The sequence below is a fragment of the Cotesia typhae genome, unplaced genomic scaffold (assembly GCF_013202065.1).
Source record: "Cotesia typhae breed Kobodo isofemale line unplaced genomic scaffold, CoteBio_Ctyphae contig_59, whole genome shotgun sequence".
NCBI classification, from domain to species: Eukaryota; Metazoa; Arthropoda; class Insecta; order Hymenoptera; family Braconidae; genus Cotesia; species Cotesia typhae.
In genome coordinates, this window is record NW_027423761.1 from 1,541,163 (window position 1) to 1,567,778 (window position 26,616).

The following is a 26,616-nucleotide window of genomic DNA, read 5'->3' on the forward strand; positions in this document are numbered from 1 at the left end:
TTTTTAATTTTCTTTAACAAAAAAATTTGTTCTAAAAAATTATTTTTAAAAAATTGCATTTTTAATTTATTAAAATTTCTACAAGTCCATTTTTTTAATAATTTTTTTTTGCTATAATTTATTTGTTAAAAAAATTAAAACAATTGTGAATTGACAGCTAAATTTAATGTCACAAAAGTTTCACATGTGAAAATTAATAAAAATGACAAGTGAAAATTTTTAGAAGCATTTTTTTATTATAATTAATTTGTTATAAAATTTTTAAAACTATTAAATATATGCTCCGTTAATTTTCATAAAAATTGACAGTAGTCAGCTGACTTCAGTTCATACACAACCAGACAACCATTTCCATCTGAAGTTTATTCATTCCATGGTCAGCCATGGAAGTAATAACTGACAAAATTTTTTTATGATCTGTAACATTACTAAAATAATTTTCCTAAGTGAAAAATAAAAAAAAAAAATCAGTGAAAATTTCTAAAATAAATTTTTTATTGCAGAAAAAAAAATTGCCAGTTGTCAACTAACTTCAGTATGCTGGTGAACAAGCTTGTGGTTGGTCGGAGCAAGAGGAGCTATCACCAGGAGGTAGTAAACCCTCGTTGATGTTTTATTCGCGTCGGGTGTGATCGGGTTTGATGACTAGACTCGGGTTATTTCGCGGATCCGCGTACCCACTGCGTGTACATACTGTGCGAGAGTAGTGTGGACTTTATTTAACATCAGCAAGTACCAAGCAGTCGTCGTTGGGAGTGGGGTGGTGAGTAGGAAAGCAACAGAGAGCAAAAAGCTTTACCAGTTACAATCATTAGCAGCAGTATTGGTCTCTCTGTTCGTTGATTTGGTAGAGTTTCATTTCGTAACGGGAGAGTTGGGTGTGAACGTTTCTGCACATTCTAAGTTCCCTGGTTTTTATTTTTTATTATTATTATTATTATTATTATTATTATTATTATTATTATTATTATTATTATGATTTGGATTTTAAAATAATAAATGCGTCAGTGATTATTTTATTTAGTTATCAAAACGTTCGACATACGAAGTAGTAAAAGGCGAATGGGTATAGCTGTAATAAAAAAAAGGAAAGAAGAATAAAAAAAAGTGGCTGTGAAATCAGTGTAAAACGCTTAGCACACGCATCGTCACGGTATTGAAATCGGAGAAACGAGAAAACTGACTAAATATAAAATTCCATAAGCTGAAATAATTATAAATAATAAAAGAAAACCCAAGAAAGAGCTAATTTGTTGCTGTAAATTATGTGGGATTCTGTCGCAGGATTACAATCAGCCACACGTCTAGTCAGCTGACATATTGCGCCCTGCTACACCACAGTAGCCTTCGGTAAGTGTCGCAATAAAATTAATAAGCTTTACTTTGACCATCTACAATCACTATTTTTATCAGTACTCATATAATAACAAGCAAAGGTAATGTCACTTAGCATAATAAATTTATTAATGACGTATCGATTGATTTAAAATTTTAAATCCCCAGGTGAAACTGAAAGAAAAAAAATAACGTCGATTGCATTTATTGTTCTCTTACACACTCGTCATAGTATGTGCGTAATCATGATCCATTGCCGTGGGTGTGATCCAATCACAAAGCTCGTACATCTTACACTAAATATATTTTATTTTTCACAAAGAAACTACGCAATTGGAAGTTAATCTCTGGTGTGAGAGTGTGAGTGAATAGACAGTGGTGTTGACCCTGTAATTTATTTTATAAATTTATTCTCACTCAATAACATTTTTAATTTCATCATTATCTTCTTCAACTGCTCAACGGGTACGTCGTCGTTGTAGTATTTATCGTACAGTTATAATCGTCATCGTCGTCTTGGTTTGTCGATCAACGACGCCAGCGCCGATCCAGAGAATACATATCATATACACACATGTATTTATTCTTTGTGTGTTACATATTAATATAACACACACAATAAGCACTGTGTGTGTTTGATATTGTGTACTGACACCCCTACACGTTTCTTCGCTGTTATTCCCCTCCTAGTTTTCTTGCTTAGCTTTGGACTTCTCACCCTTATCCCTTCTTTTTGTGCACCACACAATTACACACTCTTGTAATTGTGTACTAAAACGCACAAACACTAATAATACTTAGCTAGCAACTACAGCTACTAAATATTAAACAGAATTTATAAACCGAGCTATGTAGCTTGTGCTCTTATTGGTGAATCACCTTTCTAGACTTTGTAGATGACTATTTAATTTTTTTAACTCCAAACTACTTCAATTACTATTTAATATTTAATTATCATCAGCTAATCAAAGCATCATTACATTGGAAACTTATATTTTACTTTCGTCACACTTTTACTTGCGCGTGGGTTCCCATTCGCCTGATTCTCTTTCCCTTTCCTCCCTACCATCGCACGTTTCCACCTTCCACTTGTTTTTTATATATTTATTTATTTACTTGTTATTATTTTTTTCACTTACATAAACTAGATACAACTTTTACACCATTAATACCAGTGAATTCATATCGTAACTTTAATCATCAACCTATTCAAGGCTAACTAATTAACAGATGAGTTTTACTGACATGACTTGCGTAAGAAATTATTTTGTTAGTCCATTAAATAGGGATTTCAAAAATATGTTGCGAATTAAAATTTATTTTGAAATAAATCAGCAATGTTGTAACTAGAAATTACTTTTAAATTTTTAATCATTTTATTTCTTAGTTGAAGAAATAAAAATTTTCCTCACAGCAACTTTCGTATTGGAAATTTTTTTTTTTTCTTTTTTTTTACTGTGAGAAAATTTTTTATTTCTTTAGCTACACAGAAAAAACAAGATGACACTGGATATCATCCCAGATTATACTCAGTGATATCCGTGGTGAATTTTTTTTTTTAGATAGTGGCTAGTATAATCTTGGATTATACTCAGTATAATCTTGGATTATACTCAGTATAATATTGGATTATACTCAGAATAATCTGAATTATACTAGCTACTATCAGACATTTTATTTCACTTAGTATAATCTGGGATGATATCCAGTATTATCTTGTTCTTTCCGTGTAAAAAATAAAATTTTTGAAAATTTTAAATAAATTTATTTCTTATAACAATGCTTATTTTTTTTTTTTTTTTTTTTTTTTTTTTTTTTTCTCAATGCACTTTTAACTATTCTTTGTTTGAGCCAGTACTTTTGAAAATTTTATAATACCATTGCTCACTTTCAATCGGTTTATTGACCGCATGATAATTATTAAAATCCACCAGTACAAAGAAATTTACAAACTGGGGATTTGAGCATGAATGTGTCATTGTACAGAATAATGACTCAATGTAGTTTTGGGAAACGATTAATTGTAAACTCAGTAAACTTTAACAAAGCTCACTGTTGCTTATTTATTACTTTAATTGAATGGTAACGAAATTATAAATTTAAAAATAAAAATGTAAAGTAACATTAACGAAGAACGTGACATTGATACAAATGATATTTATTTTATTAATTAAAAAAAAATAGAACGATAACGATAATATGCTTGATTTATTATATTATTTTTAGTGTAATTTTTAATAAAATACTCGGAGAAAAATTATTTTGATAAATTGTCTTTGATACAATTTGCGTACGTGTTAATTTTTGTTTAAATATTCTTTGAGTCATTTTTGTTTTTGTTTCGAATTAAAGTTATTGATAAAAAAAGTATTTTTTCTATTTACATTAATTTTTAAAAGAAAATTAAATTTTTTTTTTTTTTAATTTAAAATTTTGATTAATTTTTTTTTAAAAAAAATTTATTTTTTTAAATAATTAAAAAAATTTTTTTTTTTTTAAATTCAAATATTTATTTTTTAGAATAATTTTTAATTATAAAGTATTTTTTCTATTTATATAAATAAAAAAAAAAATTAATTAATTTTTTTTTTATATAAATTCAAAAATTAATTTTTTTTAATAATTTTCAATTATAAAGTATTTTTTCCATTTATATAAATTTTTAAAAGAAAATTTTAATTAATTTTTTTTTTTATTTAAAATTTTGATTAAAATTTTTTTTTTTAAATAATTAAAAAAAATTTTTTTTATCGAAATTCAAAAATTTTTGTTTTTAAATAATTAAGAAAAAACTTTTTTTTATAAAAATTCAACAATTTATTTTTTTATAAAAATGTATTTTTTAAACAATCAAACAAATTTTTTTTTATGAAAATTCTAAAATTTATTTTTTTATAAAAATTTATTTTTAAACAATCAAACAAATTTTTTTATGATAATTCAACAATTTTTTTTTAAATTAAAAATAATTAAAAAATAAAAAATTATTTTGGAGTTAAGAAGCAATAAATGTTTTAAGAAGATAAAAAAGCATTTATCAAAAACAAAATGTAGCGATAAAATGTTTTGAATAAGCAGACATAACACTAAAAGTGAGTTTAAAAGCCAGTGTATTTAAATTTATTATAATTAGAAAAATATGATTGAAAAGATAAATATTTAATAATGTGTCCTTGATGTTCTCAGGTTATTATTCGGACAAAGTTATATATTATACGTCCTTCATACAAGCAACACATATTATTATACGGTGACAAGTAAAGCGAATAGAGCCTATCTCATCGTCCTTCGCACAACCTTTGTTTCATCGGTTCGCTTTAAACGCACGATACAAATATAACACTAATAACTAAGTCACTGTTTTCTCAATCTCTATTTAGTGACCCAATCTTGAATGCGTTGATCAACACCCGGCTTACCTACTCTACCTGTAAGACAATAATTTAAAAGCTATGAGCTTTGAAGCTTGGACACAACAAATGCGTTGAGAGAGTCAGCTCTCAGATCAAGAAACACATTACCAAATGTACACGTGTTAAGCTCAAGCTTTATTAAATTTAATACCAACGCTAAATCCTTGGTACCACTACCAAGTTTCTGCTCTGGTGTTTCCGCTTTTTTACTAAAAGAACTTTTATATTTTCAATCTAGTGCGTATCAAGACAAAGAAATTTTTTGTTTCTTATAAATACAGCAAATAAATTACGCATTGATATATTTATCCATATTAGTTCTTAAAAGTAATGGCAATTGTTCTATACTCGATTTAATTGAGGTCATTGTTCTCGTGTTGTATTCACCCGTCCAGATGATGGATGAATAAACTTTAATGACAGGTCAAGATTGTTATAAACTCGAGGAAATTCAAATATTTTTTTTTCCTTTTTTTTCGGAGTAATTAAAATTAATTTTTTTCTAAAATTAAAAAATACTTTAATTGAGTCCAAAATATTTTAATTAAAATATAAAATATTTCTTTTTAAATTATTTCACTTGGCGCATTTAAAATTTAAATCATTGAAATTGATAAAAATACATTTTAAAGCTTTTAATTTTAAAAAAAAATTTGTCAGAAAAAATTGTCTAAAAGTTTTGTTGAATTCTATGTAAAAAAAATATTTGTACTTTAAAAATGTAAATTTTTTTTAAATCATTGAAATTAGTAGACACTTTACAATTTTTTTATTTTTTTTTAATAATAAACTAGGTTTAAAAAGTTTCACCTATAATTTTTTAGAGCTTCTAAAGATGGAATTTTTTAATTAAATTTTTCTTACTTTGATTTATTAATTAAAAAATTTCTTAAAATTTTTAAGCATTAATTTCATTAATATTACTAAAGTTAACCGACGTTTTTAATTTTTTATTTTCCTTTTAATTATTAAATTAGAATTAAACAATATTTGAAAAAAAATTCATGCATTGTTTTTCAAGTTTTTTACAATTGAATTTTTTTTTATTTTTTTGTCATGATTTTTTCAATAAAAAAAATTCTAAAAATTTTTAGATGTCGGCTAACATAATTTACATACTTTTTTTTTTTTTTTTTAGTTAAAAAATTTATGACAGTTCAGCAGACATCTAAAAATTTTTTTAATTCTTTTAAAAAATAAATTATAAAAAAAAAATATTTTTTTTTAATTTGCACTAATTTTTTTCAAATTTGCAAAAAAAAGAAAAGAAATTGTGAAAATTAAGTTAGCCGACATCTAAACTTTTTTAGAATTTTTTTTATCAATAAAAATATAACAAAAAAATTAAAAGAAAAAATTCCACATATAAAAAATTTGAAAAACTTTACGTGCAATTTTTTTATTGCTAATTCAATTAATAAAGTTGAGATTGATAAAGTTTATGACAGAAAATACAAATAGATGTAATAATACTGAAGTTAGCGGTCAGCTGTCAATTTTAAAAATTTTTTAACAAATTAATTACAATAAAAAAATGCTTCTAAAAATTTTCACTTGTAATTTTTATTAATTTTCACATGTGAAACTTTCATGACATTAAATTTAGCTGTCAATTCACAATTGTTTTAATTTTTTTTAAAAAATAAATTATAGCAAAAAAAAATTATCAAAAAAATGGACTTGCAGAAATTTTAACAAATTCAAAATGCGATTTAAAAAAAATACTTTTTTTGTTAAAGAAAATTAAAAAATTATCAAGTGACAGCTAACTTTAATGTCATGAAACTTTTTAATTAATTTTTTTTTAATAATTTAATTGCTATAAAATTCCAAAAAAATTTTTAATATCTGTCATGCTAAGTTCACACATAAAAAATAACTAGATATAGAAACATAAAAAAAAAAAAACTTACAAAACAAATTTAGTCTTAATTTACAACATTAAAAAAGATATGAAGCCCTGAAAAATAATAATGACTCTGGAGGCCATGTGACAGCGCACAATACTGACTGCGCATGCGCGGCGTATTTTTAAATCCGCACTAGCGCCATCTTCAGTCTAAATTCCGGAAAGTGTATTTAATAAAATATTTTGAAGCTCGAAAAACAAAGTAATTTAAAAAAAATAAAAACAGAAGAAATCCAAACAAAGGTAAATGATCTGTCAGAAGAAGAAATGAAAACAGAAAAAGATAAAAGCGTGTATGTGTGTGTGTGTGTGTGTGTGGTATTAGTTAGTTAAATACAAATGAGTCTTAAAGTCGGTTGTGCACTCGCCCAGTGGTGTGTGACACAGAGAGCAGTGGCGAGTGTGTAAGGAGCGCCGTCATGAAAACTTTCAGGCGCCATCGTCGTCGCCGTCGTTGTTGTTCTTCCTCCGTCCTTGCTAGCTGTACGGAATTCAACAAATATCGAACGCCTCCTCTCTGTGTGTACTCGGACACGACGACGACGGGGAGCTATACGTGATCGTCGTCGTAATTATTATTTTATTATTATTTATTTATTATTTTGAATTGAAGGAAACAAAAGTGCGCAAGTAAGTTCGGACTGATGATCGCTAAATTAAATTTAATGGAGAGATGTGAAGTGAACCAGCGAGTTGTGTGTTGGGACATAAAGATACGCCACGGGGAAATCCTCCTGTCGTACATTTATACCAACACAATCACTGGGTGCGAGTGAGACAGCCGGGAGTAATGAAGAAAGACTTTACACGCACAGCGTTGGTAAGAGTGAGACATTAAATAGATAATAAAATAAAACAAGAAAGTAACAGATAGATATTCTGAGATACAAGAGGAAGACAAAAAATCTAAGAAAGAGTTTAACAAAAAAAGAAAAAAAAAGAGAAAGAGTGAGACAGATTATTTTATTAATTTATTTATTTTATGAGACTAGAAGATTGGACAAACGGGGTTTATCGTCGACTATCGTGTGCGTGTATATTCTTCCGTAATACAGAGACATGGGACATGGAGCTCACTTGAAAGCACTCTTACTCCATGTTGTGCATCAGTTGCAACACTATATTGCGTACTCCAAAGTGAGTGATATCTTTCTTCTCTCTTTAATAAATATACGGCTATTTATTTTTATGTGGATTTGGATTTTTATAGGAATATTGTTGTTATACTTTTTAGCCAACCCTATTGTCATGGGCATTGTGTTACGCGGGGTGAATTAACTTAAAATTATGTAAATAAGCTGCCAAGCCCCGTTGGTAAGGACAGAGCGAGAAAAGTGGGAGTTGGAAAAAAAAAAAAATTGACAGATGTTAAAAATTTTTTTGGAATTTTATAGCAATTAAATTATTTATAAAAAATTTATTGAAAAGTTTCATGACATTTAAGGTAGCTGTCACTTGATAATTTTTTAATTTTCTTTAACAAAAAAAGTATTTTTTAAAAATTGCATTTTTAATTTGTTAAAATTTCTGCAAGTCCATTTTTTTTATATAATTTATTTGTTAAAAAAAATTAAAACAATTGTGAATTGACAGCTAAATTTAATGTCATGAAAGTTTCACATGTGAAAATTAATAAAAATTACAAGTGAAAATTTTTAGAAGCATTTTTTTATTGTAATTAATTTGTTAAAAAAATTTTTTAAATTGACAGCTGACCGCTAACTTCATTATTAATAATCTCATTGTTTTTATCTTCTCTAAAAAAATTAATTTATTTTTAAACTTAAATATTGTTGAATTTTATCTGTCATGTGTTATGACTTTTGGCCGAGTCGAGACTGCATTTGGGATATTTACAGCTACATGAGTTACTGATAAAAATATAAACTGTGATGGAAACAAAGTAAACTGTTGATAAGTCTAAAATTTAATAATAATTATTTGTATTTTTAAATTTCAGGTGAACGTCAAGTGACTACCAATTGTGGGTAGTCTGACAGGCGATTCAAACAGTATCGAGGTTTACTGTGTTTTTATTTATTTTAAGAAATAGAAAATCACCGAGATAAATAAAAGAGACTTTTACTATCTGAATTTTAATAAATAACTTAATCGTAGAAAAAAAAAAAAAAAAAAATAACTAACAAAATGGAGCGTGAGTCAAACCCGATGCAAGCGTTGTGTCGCAGCGGCTGTGGATTCTACGGCTCGCCAGCCACTGATGGCCTTTGCTCTCTGTGCTTCAAAGAGAACCTCAAGAAGAAACAACAACCCCCGGTATCTTCGGCAACTGTTTCAGCCTCGCAACCAGTGTCTAGCAATGCTGGAACGCTCCAAAGTAGTTTCAGCAGTCCTGCTTCTGCGGGTACCACCGCCCAGCCTACCATTCCCACAATTCCACAATCTACGACAGATTTATCAAGTTCAAAAGAGGTAATTTTATTTTATTTAAATTGCTGTTATGTAAACATATAAAAAAAAAAAAAAGAAAACGCACAAGTAGTATAAATTAAATTAAATGATTATCATTTGTCATGATTTCGCAAATTATTTTTGATCGTAAGATTTAAATTCCAGTTGTATATTATGGTCTCTGGTCATAGTTCATCTGATGCAAAACCAGTAAATTTTATTTTATTTTTATTTATTTTACTTATGCAGTTAAAAAAATTTTTTTTTAAAAAAAAAGGTTAAAAATATTGACACGTTGAATGTAAGATTGTTTATTAATTTTTTTAAAAATAATTAACAGGTAAATAGGGACGAACAAGAAGCTGAAGGTGGAGTGAGTAGTGGAGCGGCTGAAGGTTCCGTCAGCAGTGGTGATACGGATGATGGCTTTGATGGAAAAGAGACTGACAAAGAATTCAAAAAGAAGAAAAATCGTTGTGTTGTATGCCGTAAAAAAGTTGGTTTAACTGGTGAGTTACATAGTCAATTTATTATGATAGAACATTTTCGAATGCAGCTCAAATACTTATCTTGCGATATATAATTAAGAAATGGGCTTTTATCTCGAGAAATATTGACATTTTTAAAGATATAAGCTCATCCTGATGTTACACCCATTGAGACCTTTCATTTGAGTATCCACATCAATTTTTTATATATTTATGTATATTATATATATATTTTATATATTTATATATATCTATATATGAAAAATATATCAAAAATGCATGTGGGTACTCAAATAAAAGCTCTTGATGAGTGTAACATCAGGATGAGCTTATATTTTTAAAAATATCAATAATTAAAAAATTACCTTGTATCTTGTCAATTATTGACATTTTTAAAGATATAAGCTCATCCCGACATTACACTTATCGAGACCTCTCATTTGAGTACCCACATCAATTTTTCATATATTTATATATTTATATATATATGTATATAAGAAAAATATATGAAAAATGCATGTGGGTACTCAAATGAAAGCTCTTGATGAGTGTAATGTCGGGATGAGCTTATATTTTAAAAAAAATGTCAATTATTAAGAAAGTACAATGCAATTTAACAAAATTAATTATTTAAAAAACAAAAATTTTATTTATTTATAGTTGACAAGTTTGCTAGTTTATTATTATTGTTATTTAATAATTAATTATTTTAAATTTATTTAAAGGATTCGAATGCCGTTGTGGTGGACTCTTTTGCTCTGTGCATCGATACAGTGACAAACACGATTGCAAGTTCGATTATAGAGAAATGGGCGCCCAAGAAATTCGGCGTAACAACCCGGTAGTTGTTGGTGAAAAAGTGCAAAAAATTTGAACTATTTTAGTGTGTAGTCGTTGGGAAAATGGTTATAACTATATAAACAAAACAAAATATTATAATAATTAAATAAAAAATAAAAAAAATAAAAAAAAAAATTAAGCATGAGAAAATAACGAGATGAATTATCTGGCAGCTGATTGCACATTGAGGAATGGGGGTATGGTTAATAACCTAAAAATTAATAAAAATACATTGATAAATGTATGAATTAAATGAACACGTGTGGTTGTTTGTAAGAATGTCATTTCAAACAACAATGGTTATAATTATTAAAAATTAATAATATAATAATAATAATAATTAATTTAATTAATAAATGAACATTCTGTGAATTTTGGATGAGGGTAGACAAAGTTATTATTAATAAAAAAAAAAAAAAAATCTATATGTATGTATGATTGTAAGAATGGGTAAATTAAAATATGAGTGTTAGTGCCATGTCGGATTGTCATCTAGTGAGTTTTTAAATGCGAAATAACATCTGGTTAGTTGCTGCCAGTTTAATACTATTTTATCTATATTATTATTATTATTATTATTATTATTATTATTATTATTATTATTATTATTATTATGGTTTATTATTATATATATAATAATTATTAATTTACTTAATGCAAAATTAATTAAAAATAGATAAATTTAATACCAATTATATTTAAGTAGACTAAATTCCTGGTGCAGTCAGTCAGTCAGAAATTAATCTTGTTGAAGGCAGTCGATTGGATCCAGTCGAAAAAAGCCGAATTATTAAGCTCGAAAAAAAATGTTTTTTCTTGTATCAATTATTATTATTATTATTATTATTATTATTGTTTCTATATATTTAGCAAAAGGGAGTGTTGTTTAGGCAATGACTGACGTTGATGGGTGATCACAATTATAGATTAATTGGTAGTCTAATAACGATTAAGTATATTAGCCGATTAATTCATAAATAATGCAATGAAGTATAAGTAGTAACTGTGTGTTTATGTCCAATCTTACGAAGAATATATCGAGCATTATTACTCATTAAACAAAAAAATTTAAAAAAAAACACTGTTTGAAATTACGTTGCGAATGCTTATTTATGCGAATTAAATACGGAGTTTTTTTTTGTAATTGAATAATTAAAGATTTAAAAGTTAATTAATTTAATTAATTAAATAAATAAATTATAAAAGATTAAAAAGTAATCTGAAAATAAAAAAAAAAAAAAAACAAAACCCTTGGCTTGCCAAATGCAATACGTTCGGCGTATTGTCATTGCTTTAAACTGCAATAAATCATTTTAATCAAGGATTTTCGTTTACACTATTGTTAGAGTGTTAATTATTATTAAATATTATTAACTATTATTATTATTAATATTATTCAATACTTTTTGATTTTTTCTTCCTTGGCTTTTGATGTTGTTTTTTTTTTAAGTATACTTAAAAAACGACGAAAAGTTTTAATTTTTTCTAGTTTAAATTCGTGTGTTCCGCCCACGATCAATGTTAAATCCTAATCCTTAAATTATTAATTAATTAATTAATTTAAAAAAAAATTTAATTTTTTTGTTGAGCTTACTATAAAAAAATCATGCTGAGAATATAAGAAGAAATTAAAGTAATGAGTAGTTAAAGCAGTTTTATTTCATCATATTGATGAACATAATTATTGTAATCGTAAAAAAAAAAAATCTATAATAATAAATTGAGAGAATTTTTTAAACTTACTAATTTTATACAAGTTGGTTTTTTTTTTTTTTTATCAATTATTACAGTACGTAAAAACCAACTGGAGCTACTATGGATTAAGATCGTGGACGGGGTACATGGAGAGAACAAAATTACACTGCATATTCTCCTGTATTATACTCAATGTAATCTGTGATGAAAAAAAATTTTAGATAATATCAAATATAATCCAGATTATACTAAATTATTTTTGTATTATACTCAGTGTAATCTTCGATTATATCAAGTAATTTTTCTGTTTATACCGCGTAAGATTACACTGGATATAATCCTAAAATATATCCCGTATAATTTGAATTATACTCAGTAGAATTTTAGATTGTATCATTTTTTCAAAAATTGTGATATTCAACTTTGTTTTTTTTAATTTATAAATATTTTTGAAAATTTTTTTAATTTGTGAAAATTGTGGTAATCTTTTTTTTTTTTTTTTTTTTTTTAAATATATTGATAAAATCAAATAGAAATTTCGTTCAAAAAAATAAAAATTAAAATGTTGACCCCACACGGAAAGAACAAGATACTGGATATAATTTCAGATTATACTCAGTGATATCTGTGGTGAAAAAAATTTTCAGATAGTAGCTAGTATAATCCAGATTATACTGGGTGATATCTGGATTATATTCATTATAATCTGGATTATAGTCATCATAATCTGTATTATAATGAGTATAGCCTGGATTATACTCATTGTAATCTGGATTATACTTATTGTAATCAGGATTATATTCATTATAATCTGGATTAAACTCAGTATAATCCAGATTATACTCATTGTAATCTGGATTACAATAGCTACTATCTGAAATTTTTTTTAGTGATATTGTGAATTTTTAATAAAAATTGTGTAAAAATTGTAAAAATTGTATTCAACTTTTTTCTTTTTTAATTTATAAATTGTTTTGAAAATTAGTTAAAATTGTGATAATTAATTTTTTTGTAAATTGTTCAATTTTTTTTTATGTATTTCTTAAAAATGCAATGCAATGCATGGATAGAAAATGTTTAGATTATTTAAACCCAATTTTTCCGACAATTTAGAGTTGAAAAATTTTTCGTAAATATTTTCAAGAGGGGTCACTATTTTAATTTTTATTTTCTTGAACGAAATTTCTATTTGATTTTATTGAAATATTTAAAAAAAAAAATGATCAATTAAAAAAAAATTGAATATGAAAATTAAAAAAAAAAAATCATATAATCTAAAATTCTACTGAGTATAATTCAAATTATATGGGATATTTTCTCGGATTATATCCAGTGTAATCTTACGCGGTGTAACCAGAAAAGTTACTTAGTAAAATCGGAGATTACACTGAGTATAATCCAAAAATAATTTAGTATAATCTGGATAAAATTTGACGTTATCTAAAATTTTTTTTTACCACAGATTAAACAGAGTATAATATAGAAGAATATACAGTGTAATTTTGTCCTCTCCGTGTACTTATGCCCCTAGCTAAGTCAAGTCGTTGCTTTTAATATTTCTGTTGCTTACATTACTATTATTGTTCTTTATTATTATTATTTTAATTATTAATGGTGAGAAGTTTTGTTCACATATTTAACTGACAAAAAAATTGTAATCAAATAATTTGTGATTACCATTTCATTCAAAATTGGATAACTATTTTATTACAATTTATTTGAATTATTATATAAATAATAATTATTTGAATTTACAAATTTAAATATAAGTGCTTTTTTTTATTTTTAATTCCATTAAAAATTTTTAACATTTTATTTTTAAAATCAGGATTATTTTTTAGCGATTTTTAAAAAAGGTGGTGTTCATGTCTTCCTGTAATCAATAATTTTAAATCCTTAAGTAGTGTTGCGTCTCTTCGCTCTACGGAAAAAAACTTTTTTTTTTAATTTAATTTAAAATTATTATTAAATATAAAAATGTGAATAGAGTAAAATACTTACCACTTAAAAATTAGTTAAAATTTTTTTTTTTTTTTTTAATTTTCGCACGCTTTTTAAAAAAATTAGAAAAAAATCAAATAAGTCCAGGCCTTATATTATGATTGTATAGACAATATAATAAATTGCAATAAATTACGGTCGCTATTTCAAATAAATAATTCGCGCGTAAAATGCTTTAGACACAGTAACAAATAATTATTAAATTATTAAATTATTATATAATATAAAAACGTGTAAAAGAGAGTAACGCACATCAATTTATCAGATCTTCATCTTATTTTAGGCATAGCATATTTTTCTAACATCACAATATCGATAAAAGCCTTGTTTAATAAAATTATATAAATTAATAGCATACATTAATAAAATTTAGAGGGAGAGATTATATTAATAAATAATTAACGAGAAGAAATAAAAATAAAAAAGTAGTTTAAGAAAATGTATGCATAGTAGGTAAGAAAAAAAAAAAAAAAATGATTAAGTTACTTGTTAAAAAAGCATATGGAAAAAAAAAATAAGTACTGCCAGCGTTTATATTTGGCTGATCACAAGGACGTAACGATGCTTGTAATTAATACTTAATTATATTAATACATTTAAGCGATTTAAAAAAATAAACAACGTTTATATTAAATAATAATTATAGTATTTTTAAACATGCTCCAGCATTCGTGTGGTTAAAAAAAATTAAACAAATTTTTTTATATATTTTCCGCACGTTACTCCTTTTTTCCTTAAATTTTTCTTAAAAATATTTATATTTAAAAATAAAAAATTATAGAGTATTAAAAAAAAAAAAATTAATAATCCATTTGTAATTAATTACAAATAATTAAAGTAAAAGCTCCTATAATTAACACCCTATTTAAATTTATTGTTTCATTAAAATTTTTGATTTTTAAAATTTAAAAATAGTAAAATTTAATTTCAAAGTATAAACAAATTTTTAAAATTAAAAAATAGTAAAATTTAATTTCAAAGTATAAAAAATTTACCGCGAAAAAATCATATTTTTTTTAATTAGGACAAAACTGCTTACACGTTTGTAATTTTTAAACAGTTAAGGGGAAACACCACTGACGATAGAAAAAAAGAGGTGATTTTTGGGAATTGTTTTGACAGGGAAAATAAAAGAATTTTGGGATCGGATTTTTTTTTATTTTATTAAGGGTACATTAAAGATTATTACCCTAAATTTTTATTAAAAAATATTTAATTATTACAAATTTATTAACAATCTACTACACGGAAAGAACAAGATGACACTGGATATCATCCCAAATTATACTGAGTGAAAAAAATTTCAGATAGTAGCTAGTATAATCCAGATTACAATTAATATAATCCAGATATCACCCAGTATAATCTAGATTATAATCAGCATAATAAAGATTATAATCAGTATAATCTAGATTATACTGATCAACATAATACAGATTATAATCAGTATAATTCAGATTATAATCAGTATAATCCAGATTATAATGACCATAATCCAGATTACAATGAGTATAATCTAGATATCACCCAGTATAATCTGAATTATACTACCTACTATCTAAAATTTTTTTTCATAACGGATATCACTGAGTATAATCTGGGATGATATCCAGTGTCATCCTGTTCTTTCCGTGTAGAGCACTAAAAAAATTTCCCCCTCCATGATCGGATCAAAAACGGATCACCATGGAGGGCGTAATTTTTTCTAGTGCTCTACGAGATTGTTAATAACTTTGTAATAATTAAATATTTTTTAATAAAAATTTAGGGCAATAATCTTTAATATACCCTTAATAAAATAAAAAAAATCCGATCTCCAAATTTCTTTATTTTCCCTGTCGAAAAAATTCCCGAAAATCACCTCTTTTTTTCTATCGTCACAGTGGTGCTTGGCAGAGCTAAAAGGGTGGATAAAAGAAATTTTTTTTTTGCCAATCAACCTAAAAATATTTATAACAATCACGGTTGCTCAAATTCAAAACACAGTAACTGACAATTTTAAGATTTTTAAAAATTTTTCTTATTAAAAAAAAGTTTGCGCGCCAAATTGATAAAAATTTTGATTTCTGAATAGAAAACACTTGAATATAAATATTTTTAAGGAAAAATACTTGAAATTAAGGTCTAAAAGTTATAAAAAATGCAGCAATACTAAAAAAAATCTGGTATAAAAATTTTTCAGTTGCTGTGTTTTAAAAATGAGAATTAATTTAGCAGCTACTTAGTAATTTTTTAAATTTTTTAACAAATAAATTATGGCAAAAATAAATGAGAAAAAAAAATTGACGTAAAAATTTTAAAAAATTTATAAATGCAATTTTTTAAAAATAGTTTTTCAGAAAAGATTTATTTGTTGAATGAAATTCAAAAATTATCAAGTGCCTGCTAATTTTGATGTCATGTTTTAATATTGAGCAGCCGTTTAGATCCGTAAAAAAAATGAAAAATGAAAAAAAAAAAAAAAAAATTTGAATAGGCCTTTTGGCTCTAAGACAAAAAAATTTTAGAGCCAGAAGAGCAGATCTTTTTTTTTTTTTTAATTATAATTAATTATTAGCCTTAAAAAAAAAAATTACAACCCCGGTAAAAATAATGAATTTTCAACTCATTTTTCTTCAAATAAAATATTAGTTTTTTTTTTTAATTTAAATTTAAATTAAACAAAAAAAAAAAAAAAGTAATTTTCTATTTGAAAAAAAATCTATTGACTCAATTACAAAATTTTCATTTCTATTGACCCACTAATCATATCTCCACTGATAAAGTGTAATGAACTATTTTTACTTGTACAAATTACAAAATCATATCAGATTAAAATATTTTTTCAAAGTTTAGATTTACAAGCAATATACATTTATTATTTTTTAAATGAGTAGAAGAGTAATTAATTTTACCCGTGATAACTTTTTTTTTTTAAGACAAATAATTATGATTAAAAAAAAAATTTTTAATTTTTTGGTTTTAGCGCCAAAAGGGCGCATACAAAAAAAATTTTCAATCACTTTCCTTACAGATTTAAATATAATAAAAATTTTTAGTCTAGTTGAAGTAAAAAATTTTTTTATCAAGATTAATATCCTATAAAAAAAAAAAGTTGACAATATTGATTTGAAACACGATAAAAAAATTCAAATATTTACAATCAGTCTTATAGCGTGAATAATAGGAGCTTTTACTTTAAATAATCATCGGTAATAAAAAAAGGAAAAATGTTAAACAGTTGTTTATTTTAATATTTTGCTACAGGAGCCAATTTATATAGTATTTTTAAAATAGCACTATGAATGTAATAACAAACATCATTTAAACTCGATATAAATTATCCAATGATATTTCAATTAATTATCAGGCATATGTAATTTATAATTCCATCACAATATGAGTATTAATGAGTAACGATAACGCTAACGAAATTTAAAAGCCAAGGAAAAAAAATGCACTTTAATTTTAATGATAAAAAAGCGCGGAAGATTTGAATCAACTATTTTTTATTTTTTTTTTTTTTTCACATGGCATTCGTTGCTAGTTATCCCAGAAAGACTTAAGACACACTAATAATGTAATTGCTCAAATGTACAATATTTACTAATTGTGTATATTTTTTTTTCTTTTTCAAGGAATCCGTCTGGTAAAATTTTTTAAAAAGACAAACGCGTGCTTTAAAAGCGTACAACTTATTGAAGAAATGAGTTAATTAGTACTCATTTTTAATTTGACGACGTTGTGTATTACCTTTGGGTGTACTAGCAAAGTACTTGTGCAAATTACGTCCATTAACAATAAATTGTTGCTGTTCACTTTTAATAGCGCCTTGCACTGACAGCGGGGGCGTAGAAGCTGGTGTAAGAATTCCCAAATCATCGTCACATTCAATAAATTCAGATTTAATGTAACCATGATCTTCAATTGCTGAAACTTTAGTCTTAGAAGAAGAAGTAGAAGAAGAAGACAACGAGGATACCTTTAAAGAAATTTTAGTATCTCCAGAAGAATTACCAGTTAAATTATCAAATTCATTTCCAGTCTTAATTAATGATTTATTTGTTAATTTTATTTGTAATCCTGAAGCACTGCAAGTGTGCTGTATTGCAGCATGATTTTTTAGGCCGTACGTTGTTTTGTAACTCTTACCACATGAGCACTTGAACGCTTTACGAACCCTAAAATAGTTATCGTATAGTTCTTTACGTCTAATTTATAGAGAGAAAAAAAAAAAAAAAAAAAAATTAGAGTAAAATAAAATTGTAGAAAAAAAAAATTCCAGAATCTGGCGGTGGAAAATAAGAATTAAATGAACGTACTTGCCGTTGTCTCTATGACCGTTTTTAGAGTGATACTTGATCCCATTGACATTTTTATAACGCTTTTTACATCCAGGTACTGGACAGAGGAATGGCTTATCCGTGTTATTATTGTTCTGATTGATTATTGCTTGACCGACAACCCTGGGAATAAGAAGCGTATAATCGAGTGGCAGTTGATTCTTTCTTCTTAAGTAAGCGCTCCGCTATGCACCCCAGTACCTGCTCCCATAGCGTAGAATGTAGTCCGATGACAATTCTTCGGATGTTTCCCACGAGTCATTGCTGTCCTCCTGGTCACTTGTCAAGTCTTCTCCTTCCTCTGCTTCGCTTCCTAAATTATATATTTTAATTAGCTTTTGATAATTCAGTTTGTAAGTTAAAAAAAAAAAAATTAAAATTCATTTTCAGAAAAAATTTCTAATCTAAAAATTAAAATTTAATAAGTTTTTCTTATTATGGATTAATAAAAAAAAAAATTTGAATATATCTTAAATTGTATTAGTAATTTTTATTTTTTATTAATTTTTTAGAAATTTTTATTAATTTTTTTAATCAAAAGTTATGTAAAATTTTATAAAAAATTTTTAGAATTTTTTTTTTTATTAAAAAATTATTTTTAAAGAAATTTTTAAAAAATTTCACGTGTAGAAAATTTTAAAAATGACACATGCAATTTTTTAAAAATATTTTTTTGTTCTAATTTAATTATTAAAAAAAAAATTAGAAAATTAAAAATGTCGGCTAATTTTAGTATTATTGAAAATTAAATTAGCCGATATCTAAAAATTTTAAAAAATTTTTAAAAATTTCATATGTAGAAAATTTTAAAAATTACATATGCAATTTTTTAAAAATATTTTTTTGTTCTAATTTAATTATTAAAAAAAAAATCCAAAAATTAAAAATTTTGGCTAACTTTAGTATTATTGAAAATTAAGTGAAAAAATTTTTAGAATTTTTTTTTTTTTATTAAAAAATTATTTAAAAAAAAGTAAAAGAAAAATTTTTAAAATTACGCATGCAATTATTTAAAAATATTTTTTTGTTTTAATTTAATTATTAAAAAAAAATGAAAATTAATTTAGCAGATATTTGATAATTTAAAAAATTTTTATAACAAATAAATTATGGCAAAAAAATTTTATTTAAAAAATTGACATGTAAAAATTAAAAATTAAATTTTTTGAAACAAATTTATTTAGTAAAAAAAATTAAAAAATATGAAATTAAATTTAAAAAAATCAAAAAATTAAAAAGGTCGACTATCTTTATTTATTATCCGATAAATGTAAGAAATAATAAGTAAAAGTTTGAATTTTTATCATTTTCACAACTATAAAATGCTATAACTTATGAACTAATTGAGCTCAAATTTAAACTTGACTTTCGTATTCAAATTAATTATTATAAAAAAAATATTTTAAAAAATTCACTTATAATTTTTCAAATATTCTCCATGTGGAATTTTTTCGCTATATTTTTTTTTTCTATCATTTAATTGTTATAAAAATCTAAAAAATTGTTAAATGTCTGCTGAATTCAGCGTCGTTATTAATTGAACAATTAAATAAACAAATTACTTGTTGGCGTGGCATTTTTACACTTTGTTGCTACAATTGTTGATTTGGTGCGTGTCAATGTTTTTTCTTTTTCTCTGGTTGAATCCGTGAGGAAACGTAGAGCATAACTCAAGGGTATACATTGTGGTTGCTGTTGTTCAAATTGTTCAACGACCAGTGGATCATAGTCTGTCAATTATAAAAGATGATTATTAAATTGAAATTAATAAAAATTTGTTCATGTAAAAAAAAAAAAAAAATAATAAATAAATAGAATAAATTATAAAAAAAAAAAACTTATTTTTATAAAATTTCAAATTTTAGCAAATTTCAGTTTTATTAAATAATTTATAAAAATAAAATTAGCCGACATTTAAACATTTTTATAATTTATATTATTGAAAAAATTGTTGCAAAAAAATTCACATTTAGAAAATTTTTAAAATTATCCATGCAATTTTTTTATTTGTAATTTAATTGTAGGAAAAAAATAAAAAATTTTTTAACATTGGCTAATTTTATTTTCATAAATAATAATGAAAATTAAGTTAGCCGACATCTAAAAATTTTTAAAATTTTTTTTGTATTGAAAAATTATTTAAAAAAAAATAAAAGAAAAAATTTCACATGTAGAAAATTTTAAAAATTAAAAATGCAATTTTTTGTTCTAATTTAATGATTAAAAAAAAAATTAAAATTAATTTTTAGCAGATATTTGATAATTTTAAAAATTTTATAAAAAATAAATTATGGCAAAAATAAATAAGAAAAAAAAATTTATATCAAATTTATTTGTTAAAAAAAAAATTAAAAAATAATCTAGTGATTGCTAATTTTAAATAATGTCATTAAAAAAAATCAAAAAATTAATGTAGCACATGTTTGATAATTTTTTAAATTTTATAAAAAATATATATAAAAAAAAAAATTGATATCTAGAAATTTAAGAAAATAAAAAATCCAATTTTTTAAAAACAATTTTTTTTGTTAAATAAAATTAAAAAAGTGACAGCTAATTTTAATTTTATAAAATTAAAAACGTCGGCTAACTTTATTATTATCTACTAAATTCAAATTCATGATAAAAAAATTAAAAAAAAAATTCACTTGTAAAAAATTTGATAAACTGTAAGTGCAATTAAAAAAAAAATTTTTTTTAGTTTAAATTAAAAAAATTAATCAAAAAATCAAAATTTTCGGCTAACTTGATTGTCACAAATAATATATAATAATTAATTAATTATCAACTAAAAAATACTTCAGTGCCCAGATAACCTCAAAATAAAAATGTAATTGCTATAAAAATAAACAAATAAAAATGACAGCTAATAATAAATAAATAAATAAATAAATAAATAAAAGAAATTACCGATATGTGTTTCTTCGATATGTTGAATAAGATGTCCTAAACTTTTAAATGTTAAACCGCAAGCATTAAATTTACAAACGTTCAACATAAATACTGCCATAGCAATGATGAATTGAAGGTGAACAGTCAAGTTGACACTCCGCACATGATCTTAATTTTCACCACAAATCACAATAACCTTAAAAATACACTAGTAATAAATAAATAAATAAAAAACAATAAATTAACTGAGAATAATTTAAAAATTCACTTAAAAATATTTAAAATGTACGATAAAAAATTAGAACGTGATTTGACTTGAAGTTGACTGTGAAAAACAATCGACGGTATTCGTGAGAACTTGTGGAATCTTCGGTTAAGCTCGTACAAGTTCGGTTGGTCGATAAAATGACCCAGGGTGTGGTAAGTGGTGAAGCAGCGACAAGACGGAAATCGTGATATTCCGTTGGGTAGTGGGCTCTTGATAGGCGGCAGTAAACTCCATTCGTGCGCCGTCTCTTCACCAGTTCAACATTCCAAAAGCCGGGTTACCTTTCCTGTTCCTCGACACTGCTCTTTGGTAAGTCAGCGCCTGTCGACTCGCAAGTGAGTAATAAAAATCAGGTTTAAAAAAATTATTTAACGATGGTATTATTAATAAATTAATGTCAGTGGATTTATTGCAATTATTTATTATTATTTATCCGTACGTGTTTTGTGGGAGTTTATGTTACTGAGTTAATTATTTGAGTGTAGATTTACAGAATAGATCTAAACGGAAATCGGCCATTTTATAGTGTGCCGACAACTCGCATGTTTTACTTACGTATTAATTAATTTTATTTCTAACATAAAATTTATAAATTTCATTAATTAATCCTTCAAATTTTTTAAATTCCACCGCCAAAACTTTAATTTTCCCGAAATTTTTTTAATTCTGTTACGTAATCGATAAAGTTCGTAAAATCTTTGTAAGTTTTAAAATTCAGTCCTCCAAAGATTAAAATTACACCGTGGCTGCTCTTCCCATTGATAGCCGGGCATTTTTTTTCTCAATAAAAAATTTTTTTTTTTTTAATTTCAGGCATTTCAGTCAACAAGACATCCAACTAAAATATAAACAACGTCAAAATGTTTGCCTGCACCCGATTCATTGCCCCAGTTGCCAGATCGGCTGTAAGTACTCTATAAAAATTAAAATTCTGTCTAAAGTAACCTCCACATTGTCTTGGTTACATAACTCTCAAGAAAATCGAAAAAATTAATTTAATTATTCAATTTTATTTTTACAGTTAGTTGCCAGCAGCAAAAACTACGTACGTCCTCTCACCAGTGGAGTAATCAGCCAAAGTCAATCTTTCGCAGAAAGTCAAAGCCAAACTCCAGCCTGCTTAGTGAGTCGCTTTGTAAATTTAACAATTGCATAATAAGAAGTTATATAACCTTACGCACTTTGGTTATGTTATTGATTTTTTAGTTTTTCATTTCATCAAATTTAAAATTAAACTTTTTTTTTTTAACACTACTTTTATATTTATTTATTGTCATTATTGCTTATTTTATTAATTTTTATTTCAGAGCCCAGTCATCCGTAGCTTCCAGACCTCCGCGGTAAGCCGTGACATCGATTCAGCTGCCAAATTCATTGGCGCTGGCGCTGCCACTGTTGGAGTCGCTGGATCTGGTAAATAATTTAATTTAATTTAAAAATTAAAATCACAATTAATTTGTCAATATATTTTTTCTATTATGCAACAATTACATAATATACACATTTTATTTCGGCTCTGGTAATTATTTACTAGTGGTCCATTCTATTTTTTTTGGGCATATCTAGGTGAAAAACTAACTTTTTTTTTTATTTTTTTAATAATTTATGATAAAAAATTGCTTTTTTGCCTTTAAAAGTTAAAAAATTTCAGCTCTTAATTTTGGATAAAATTTCTATTTGATTTTTATATATATATATATATATATATATATATATATATATATATATATATATATATATATATATATATATATATTTTAAATACATAAAATTATGAATAATTAAAAAAAAAAATTGAAAATCACAATTTTCTAAAAAATTTATAAATTTTTTTGAAAAGTACATAAAAAAATGAATAATTGAAAAAAAAAAAAAAAAATTAAATATCACAATTTTCTAAAAAATTTAGAAATTTTCTTGAAAATTTTATAACATTGTGATAATTAATTTTTTTTTGTTAAATAGTTCATTTTTTTTATTTATTTTTCAAAAAAAAAAAAAAAAATTTAAAATTTTCAAAAAAAAAATTTCGTTCAAAATCAAAATATTTGACCCCATTTGTAAATAATTACCTCGGCTCCTATAAATCCCGGAAAAAATTTTTAAGTTATGAAAATTCATTAAAATTATTATGAAATAAAAATTATAATAATATTTTTTTTTGTAACAAAAAATAGAGCAATCATTCTGGGGGGCTTGTTTTTCAGGAAAATTATAGGTGTGATGTCAATAAAATTAAGGTGAAAGACCCTAGTTATTGACACTTGTAATTTTATTTAAAAAAAAAAAAAAATCAACTAATAAATTAATAAATATAATTTTTTAATTATAAATTTTAAGAAAATTGGTTTTTTTTAAGAACATTTAATTTTTTTAATTAGAATAAAATTGCAAGTGTCAAATAATTAGGCCAGTGTCAATAACTGGGTTTTTTTACTTTACCTAAAAAAATTTTTAAATTTTAGAAAATAGATATTATGTCATCAAAGTTATTGTAAAATAAAAATTAGAGATTCATTAAGGAAGTCCTTGCGCCATCAATGTTAAATATAAAATATTAGATTATGCTTTTAGGGGGAACACACCACTGTGAAGATCGAAAAAAAGAGGTGATTTTCGAGAATTTTTTTGACAGGGAAAATAAAGGAATTTAGGGATTGAATTTTTTATTTCATTAAGGGTACATTGAAGATTATTACTCTAAATTTTTATTCAAAAATATTTAATTATTACAATGTTATTAACAATCTCATACACCAAAAGAACAAGATGACACTGGATATATCATCTCAGATTATACTGAGTGAAAAAAAATTTTCAGATAGTAGTTAGTATAATCCAGATTACAATGAGTATAATCTAGATTATAATGAGCATAATCCAGATTATAATTATTATAATCTAGATTATAACGAGTATAATCTAGATTATAATGAGTATAATCCAGATATTACCCAATTTAATCTGGATTATACTATCTCCTATCTGAAAATTTTTTTTCACCACTGATATCACTGAGTATAATCTGGGATGATATTAAATTTTACTATTTTTTAATTTTTAAAAATCAAAAATTCTGATTATTATCAAATTTTAATAATGAAATAATAAAATTAAATAGGGTATCAATAATAGGAACTTTTACCTTAATTATTAGTAATTAATTTTTTTTATTTATACTTGAATTATTTTCATGACTTAAAAATTTTTTCCAATTACCGCTCATATCACGTTATCTTCCACTTCTATTGCAGGCATTGGCATTGGGCTAGTATTTGGATCCTTGATAATTGGCTATTCACGAAATCCTACCCTTAAACAACAAGTATTTTCCTATGCAATCCTTGGATTTGCTTTATCCGAAGCAATGGGTCTTTTTTGTTTGATGATTGCTTTCCTTTTACTTTTTGCATTTTAATTAATCCTTCCTAAATGAGTAAAATAATCCTTCATTAAATAAATGAAATTATTAAAAATAATTATACTAATTATATAAATTTTTTTTTAGGTGCTGGAATCGGATCAGTATTCGGCTCATTGATCATCGGTTACGCCAGAAATCCATCTCTTAAACAGCAACTGTTCTCATATGCCATCTTGGGTTTCGCCTTGTCCGAGGCTATGGGTCTCTTCTGTCTTATGATGGCTTTCTTGCTCTTGTTCGCCTTCTAAGCCGTTATCCTCCATATGAATTACCGATAGTTTTAGTGCGTCACTGCCAAGACACCGTCATCTGGCTTGAAACAATAGTTCGACGACGGCTGTCTATGGTTCCAAGGGGGTCCATGAAATTATTAAAGCCGATGACTCTTGGTAGTACTGGTTGGAGCGCGACGGTTCAACAAATGATTTATTAATATTAATAATTAATTATTGAAATAAAAATAAAAAATTTGATAAATAAAAACGGGGCTGCTGATTAATTTTACAACATTTTTACAAAAAAATTAAATCAGTAAGAGCCGTCTAATTCCATCCAGTGGCTCGTAATTATTTCATGGCCTACCAATTCATGTAGCATAACTCATATTGTTATAAAGTAATTCAATTGCAGTGTAATAATATTTAACAATAATTATTAAACGTTTAGAAGGTTTATTAAAAAAATTAAGAAATTTTCAAGATAAGTCTTACATAATTTTGCATATAGTTCACAATGCAAAGCACGTACGCGCTCAATAATATCAAACATAATTATATTATTTAAATGCAATTTTTTTTTTGCGCTGTACGGTTTTATTGTTAATTACTATTAATCAATTGGAAAATTAAGTTAAATTAATTTGTTAATTTTGAAACGATTCATCATTGTTAAACCGTCGCGTACGCACGTTTTTGCGGTAACTCTTCGAGGAATATGTACAGTAATATCGAAATAAACATCCAGTCGTACGAAAAATATTAATTACTTTATTGTTATTAATCATTTTTTAAATTACTCCTTACCTGTTCTCTCCATTTATTTTTTTTTTTTTTTTACTCAAAAAAATGTATTTGTTTATAATATTTATTCAAAGTTATAAAAAAAAAAAATTTTGCAACATTTCTGGAATTTTTATTGAGTTGAAATTATTTTACAAAGTTTTAAATGTTGACCAATTATCTATATTATTAAAAAAATAACAAAAATTTTGTCTCAAGTATAGTCATTTAATAAAATCGGTTTAAAATAATAAATAAAGCTTCTTAAAACATTTATTGCTTTTCAATTCCAAAATAATTTTAATTTTTTTTTTTTTTAAATAAATTTTTGAATTTTTCTAAAAAAAAAATTTTTATCGAAATTTTAAATAATTTTGTTTTTTTAGCTAAAGAAATAAAAATTTTTCTCACAGTACACGAAAAGAACAAGATGACACGGGATATTATCCCAGATTATACTCAGTAATAATATCTGTGGTGAAAAAAAATTTCAGATAATAACTAGAAAAATCCAGATTATACTGCGTGATATTTGGATTATACTCATTGTAATTTAGATTATAATCATTATAATTTAGATTATACTCATTATAATCTAGATTATACTCATTGTAATCTG

At 24.8% G+C, this 26,616-nt stretch overlaps 3 protein-coding genes across 8 annotated transcripts; 2 read left to right on the plus strand and 1 right to left on the minus strand.

Moving 5' to 3' along the window:
- Window positions 1-772: 772 nt before the first annotated feature.
- On the plus strand, window positions 773-14,733 carry Drn (zinc finger AN1-type doctor no). Of its 3 annotated transcripts, XM_074250541.1 has the most exons (5): window positions 773-911; window positions 1,025-1,350; window positions 8,618-9,090; window positions 9,410-9,578; window positions 10,283-14,733. In XM_074250541.1, the coding sequence occupies exons 3-5, from the start codon at window positions 8,806-8,808 to the stop codon at window positions 10,429-10,431; spliced, it is 603 nt and encodes a 200-aa protein (XP_074106642.1). In that variant the 5' UTR covers window positions 773-911; window positions 1,025-1,350; window positions 8,618-8,805; the 3' UTR covers window positions 10,432-14,733. The 3 variants fall into 3 exon arrangements, with proteins under 3 accessions (XP_074106642.1, XP_074106640.1, XP_074106643.1); XM_074250539.1 differs by having other exon boundaries at window positions 780-1,350; XM_074250542.1 differs by lacking the exons at window positions 773-911; window positions 1,025-1,350 and adding an exon at window positions 7,123-7,794.
- LOC141532267 (juxtaposed with another zinc finger protein 1-like) lies at window positions 10,769-21,672 on the minus strand. Of its 2 annotated transcripts, none has more exons than XM_074250535.1 (5): window positions 21,326-21,672; window positions 19,978-20,145; window positions 18,617-18,728; window positions 18,395-18,538; window positions 10,769-18,253 (listed from the first exon to the last, which is right to left on the minus strand). In XM_074250535.1, exons 1-5 carry the CDS (start codon window positions 21,423-21,425, stop codon window positions 17,788-17,790), a joined length of 990 nt encoding a protein of 329 aa, XP_074106636.1. In that variant the 5' UTR covers window positions 21,426-21,672; the 3' UTR covers window positions 10,769-17,787. The 2 variants fall into 2 exon arrangements, with proteins under 2 accessions (XP_074106636.1, XP_074106635.1); XM_074250534.1 differs by having other exon boundaries at window positions 10,769-18,283.
- A 155-nt stretch (window positions 21,673-21,827) lies between these two features.
- Window positions 21,828-25,980, plus strand: Atpsync (ATP synthase, subunit C). Of its 3 annotated transcripts, none has more exons than XM_074250544.1 (5): window positions 21,828-21,884; window positions 22,389-22,480; window positions 22,597-22,698; window positions 22,883-22,988; window positions 25,084-25,980. In XM_074250544.1, the coding sequence occupies exons 2-5, from the start codon at window positions 22,436-22,438 to the stop codon at window positions 25,245-25,247; spliced, it is 417 nt and encodes a 138-aa protein (XP_074106645.1). In that variant the 5' UTR covers window positions 21,828-21,884; window positions 22,389-22,435; the 3' UTR covers window positions 25,248-25,980. The 3 variants fall into 3 exon arrangements, with proteins under 3 accessions (XP_074106645.1, XP_074106644.1, XP_074106646.1); XM_074250543.1 differs by having other exon boundaries at window positions 21,845-21,910; XM_074250545.1 differs by lacking the exon at window positions 21,828-21,884 and adding an exon at window positions 22,124-22,275.
- Window positions 25,981-26,616: the final 636 nt, after the last annotated feature.

Excerpts from the sequence above, each read along its gene's own strand:
- Drn (XM_074250541.1), top strand. The coding sequence starts at position 8,806 with ATGGAGCGTGAGTCAAACCCGATGCAAGCGTTGTGTCGCAGCGGCTGT. Across the intron at positions 9,091-9,409 it reads ATTTATCAAGTTCAAAAGAG|GTAAATAGGGACGAACAAGA; the intron begins GTAATTTTATTT and ends AATAATTAACAG. Across the intron at positions 9,579-10,282 it reads TAAAAAAGTTGGTTTAACTG|GATTCGAATGCCGTTGTGGT; the intron begins GTGAGTTACATA and ends ATTTATTTAAAG.
- Atpsync (XM_074250544.1), top strand. The coding sequence starts at position 22,436 with ATGTTTGCCTGCACCCGATTCATTGCCCCAGTTGCCAGATCGGCT. Across the intron at positions 22,481-22,596 it reads CCCCAGTTGCCAGATCGGCT|TTAGTTGCCAGCAGCAAAAA; the intron begins GTAAGTACTCTA and ends TTATTTTTACAG. Across the intron at positions 22,699-22,882 it reads GCCAAACTCCAGCCTGCTTA|AGCCCAGTCATCCGTAGCTT; the intron begins GTGAGTCGCTTT and ends TTTTTATTTCAG.
- LOC141532267 (XM_074250534.1), bottom strand. The coding sequence starts at position 21,425 with ATGGCAGTATTTATGTTGAACGTTTGTAAATTTAATGCTTGCGGTTTA. Across the intron at positions 18,729-19,977 it reads TAAAAATGCCACGCCAACAA|GAAGCGAAGCAGAGGAAGGA; the intron begins GTAATTTGTTTA and ends TATATAATTTAG. Across the intron at positions 18,284-18,394 it reads GGTCATAGAGACAACGGCAA|ACGTAAAGAACTATACGATA; the intron begins GTACGTTCATTT and ends TCTATAAATTAG.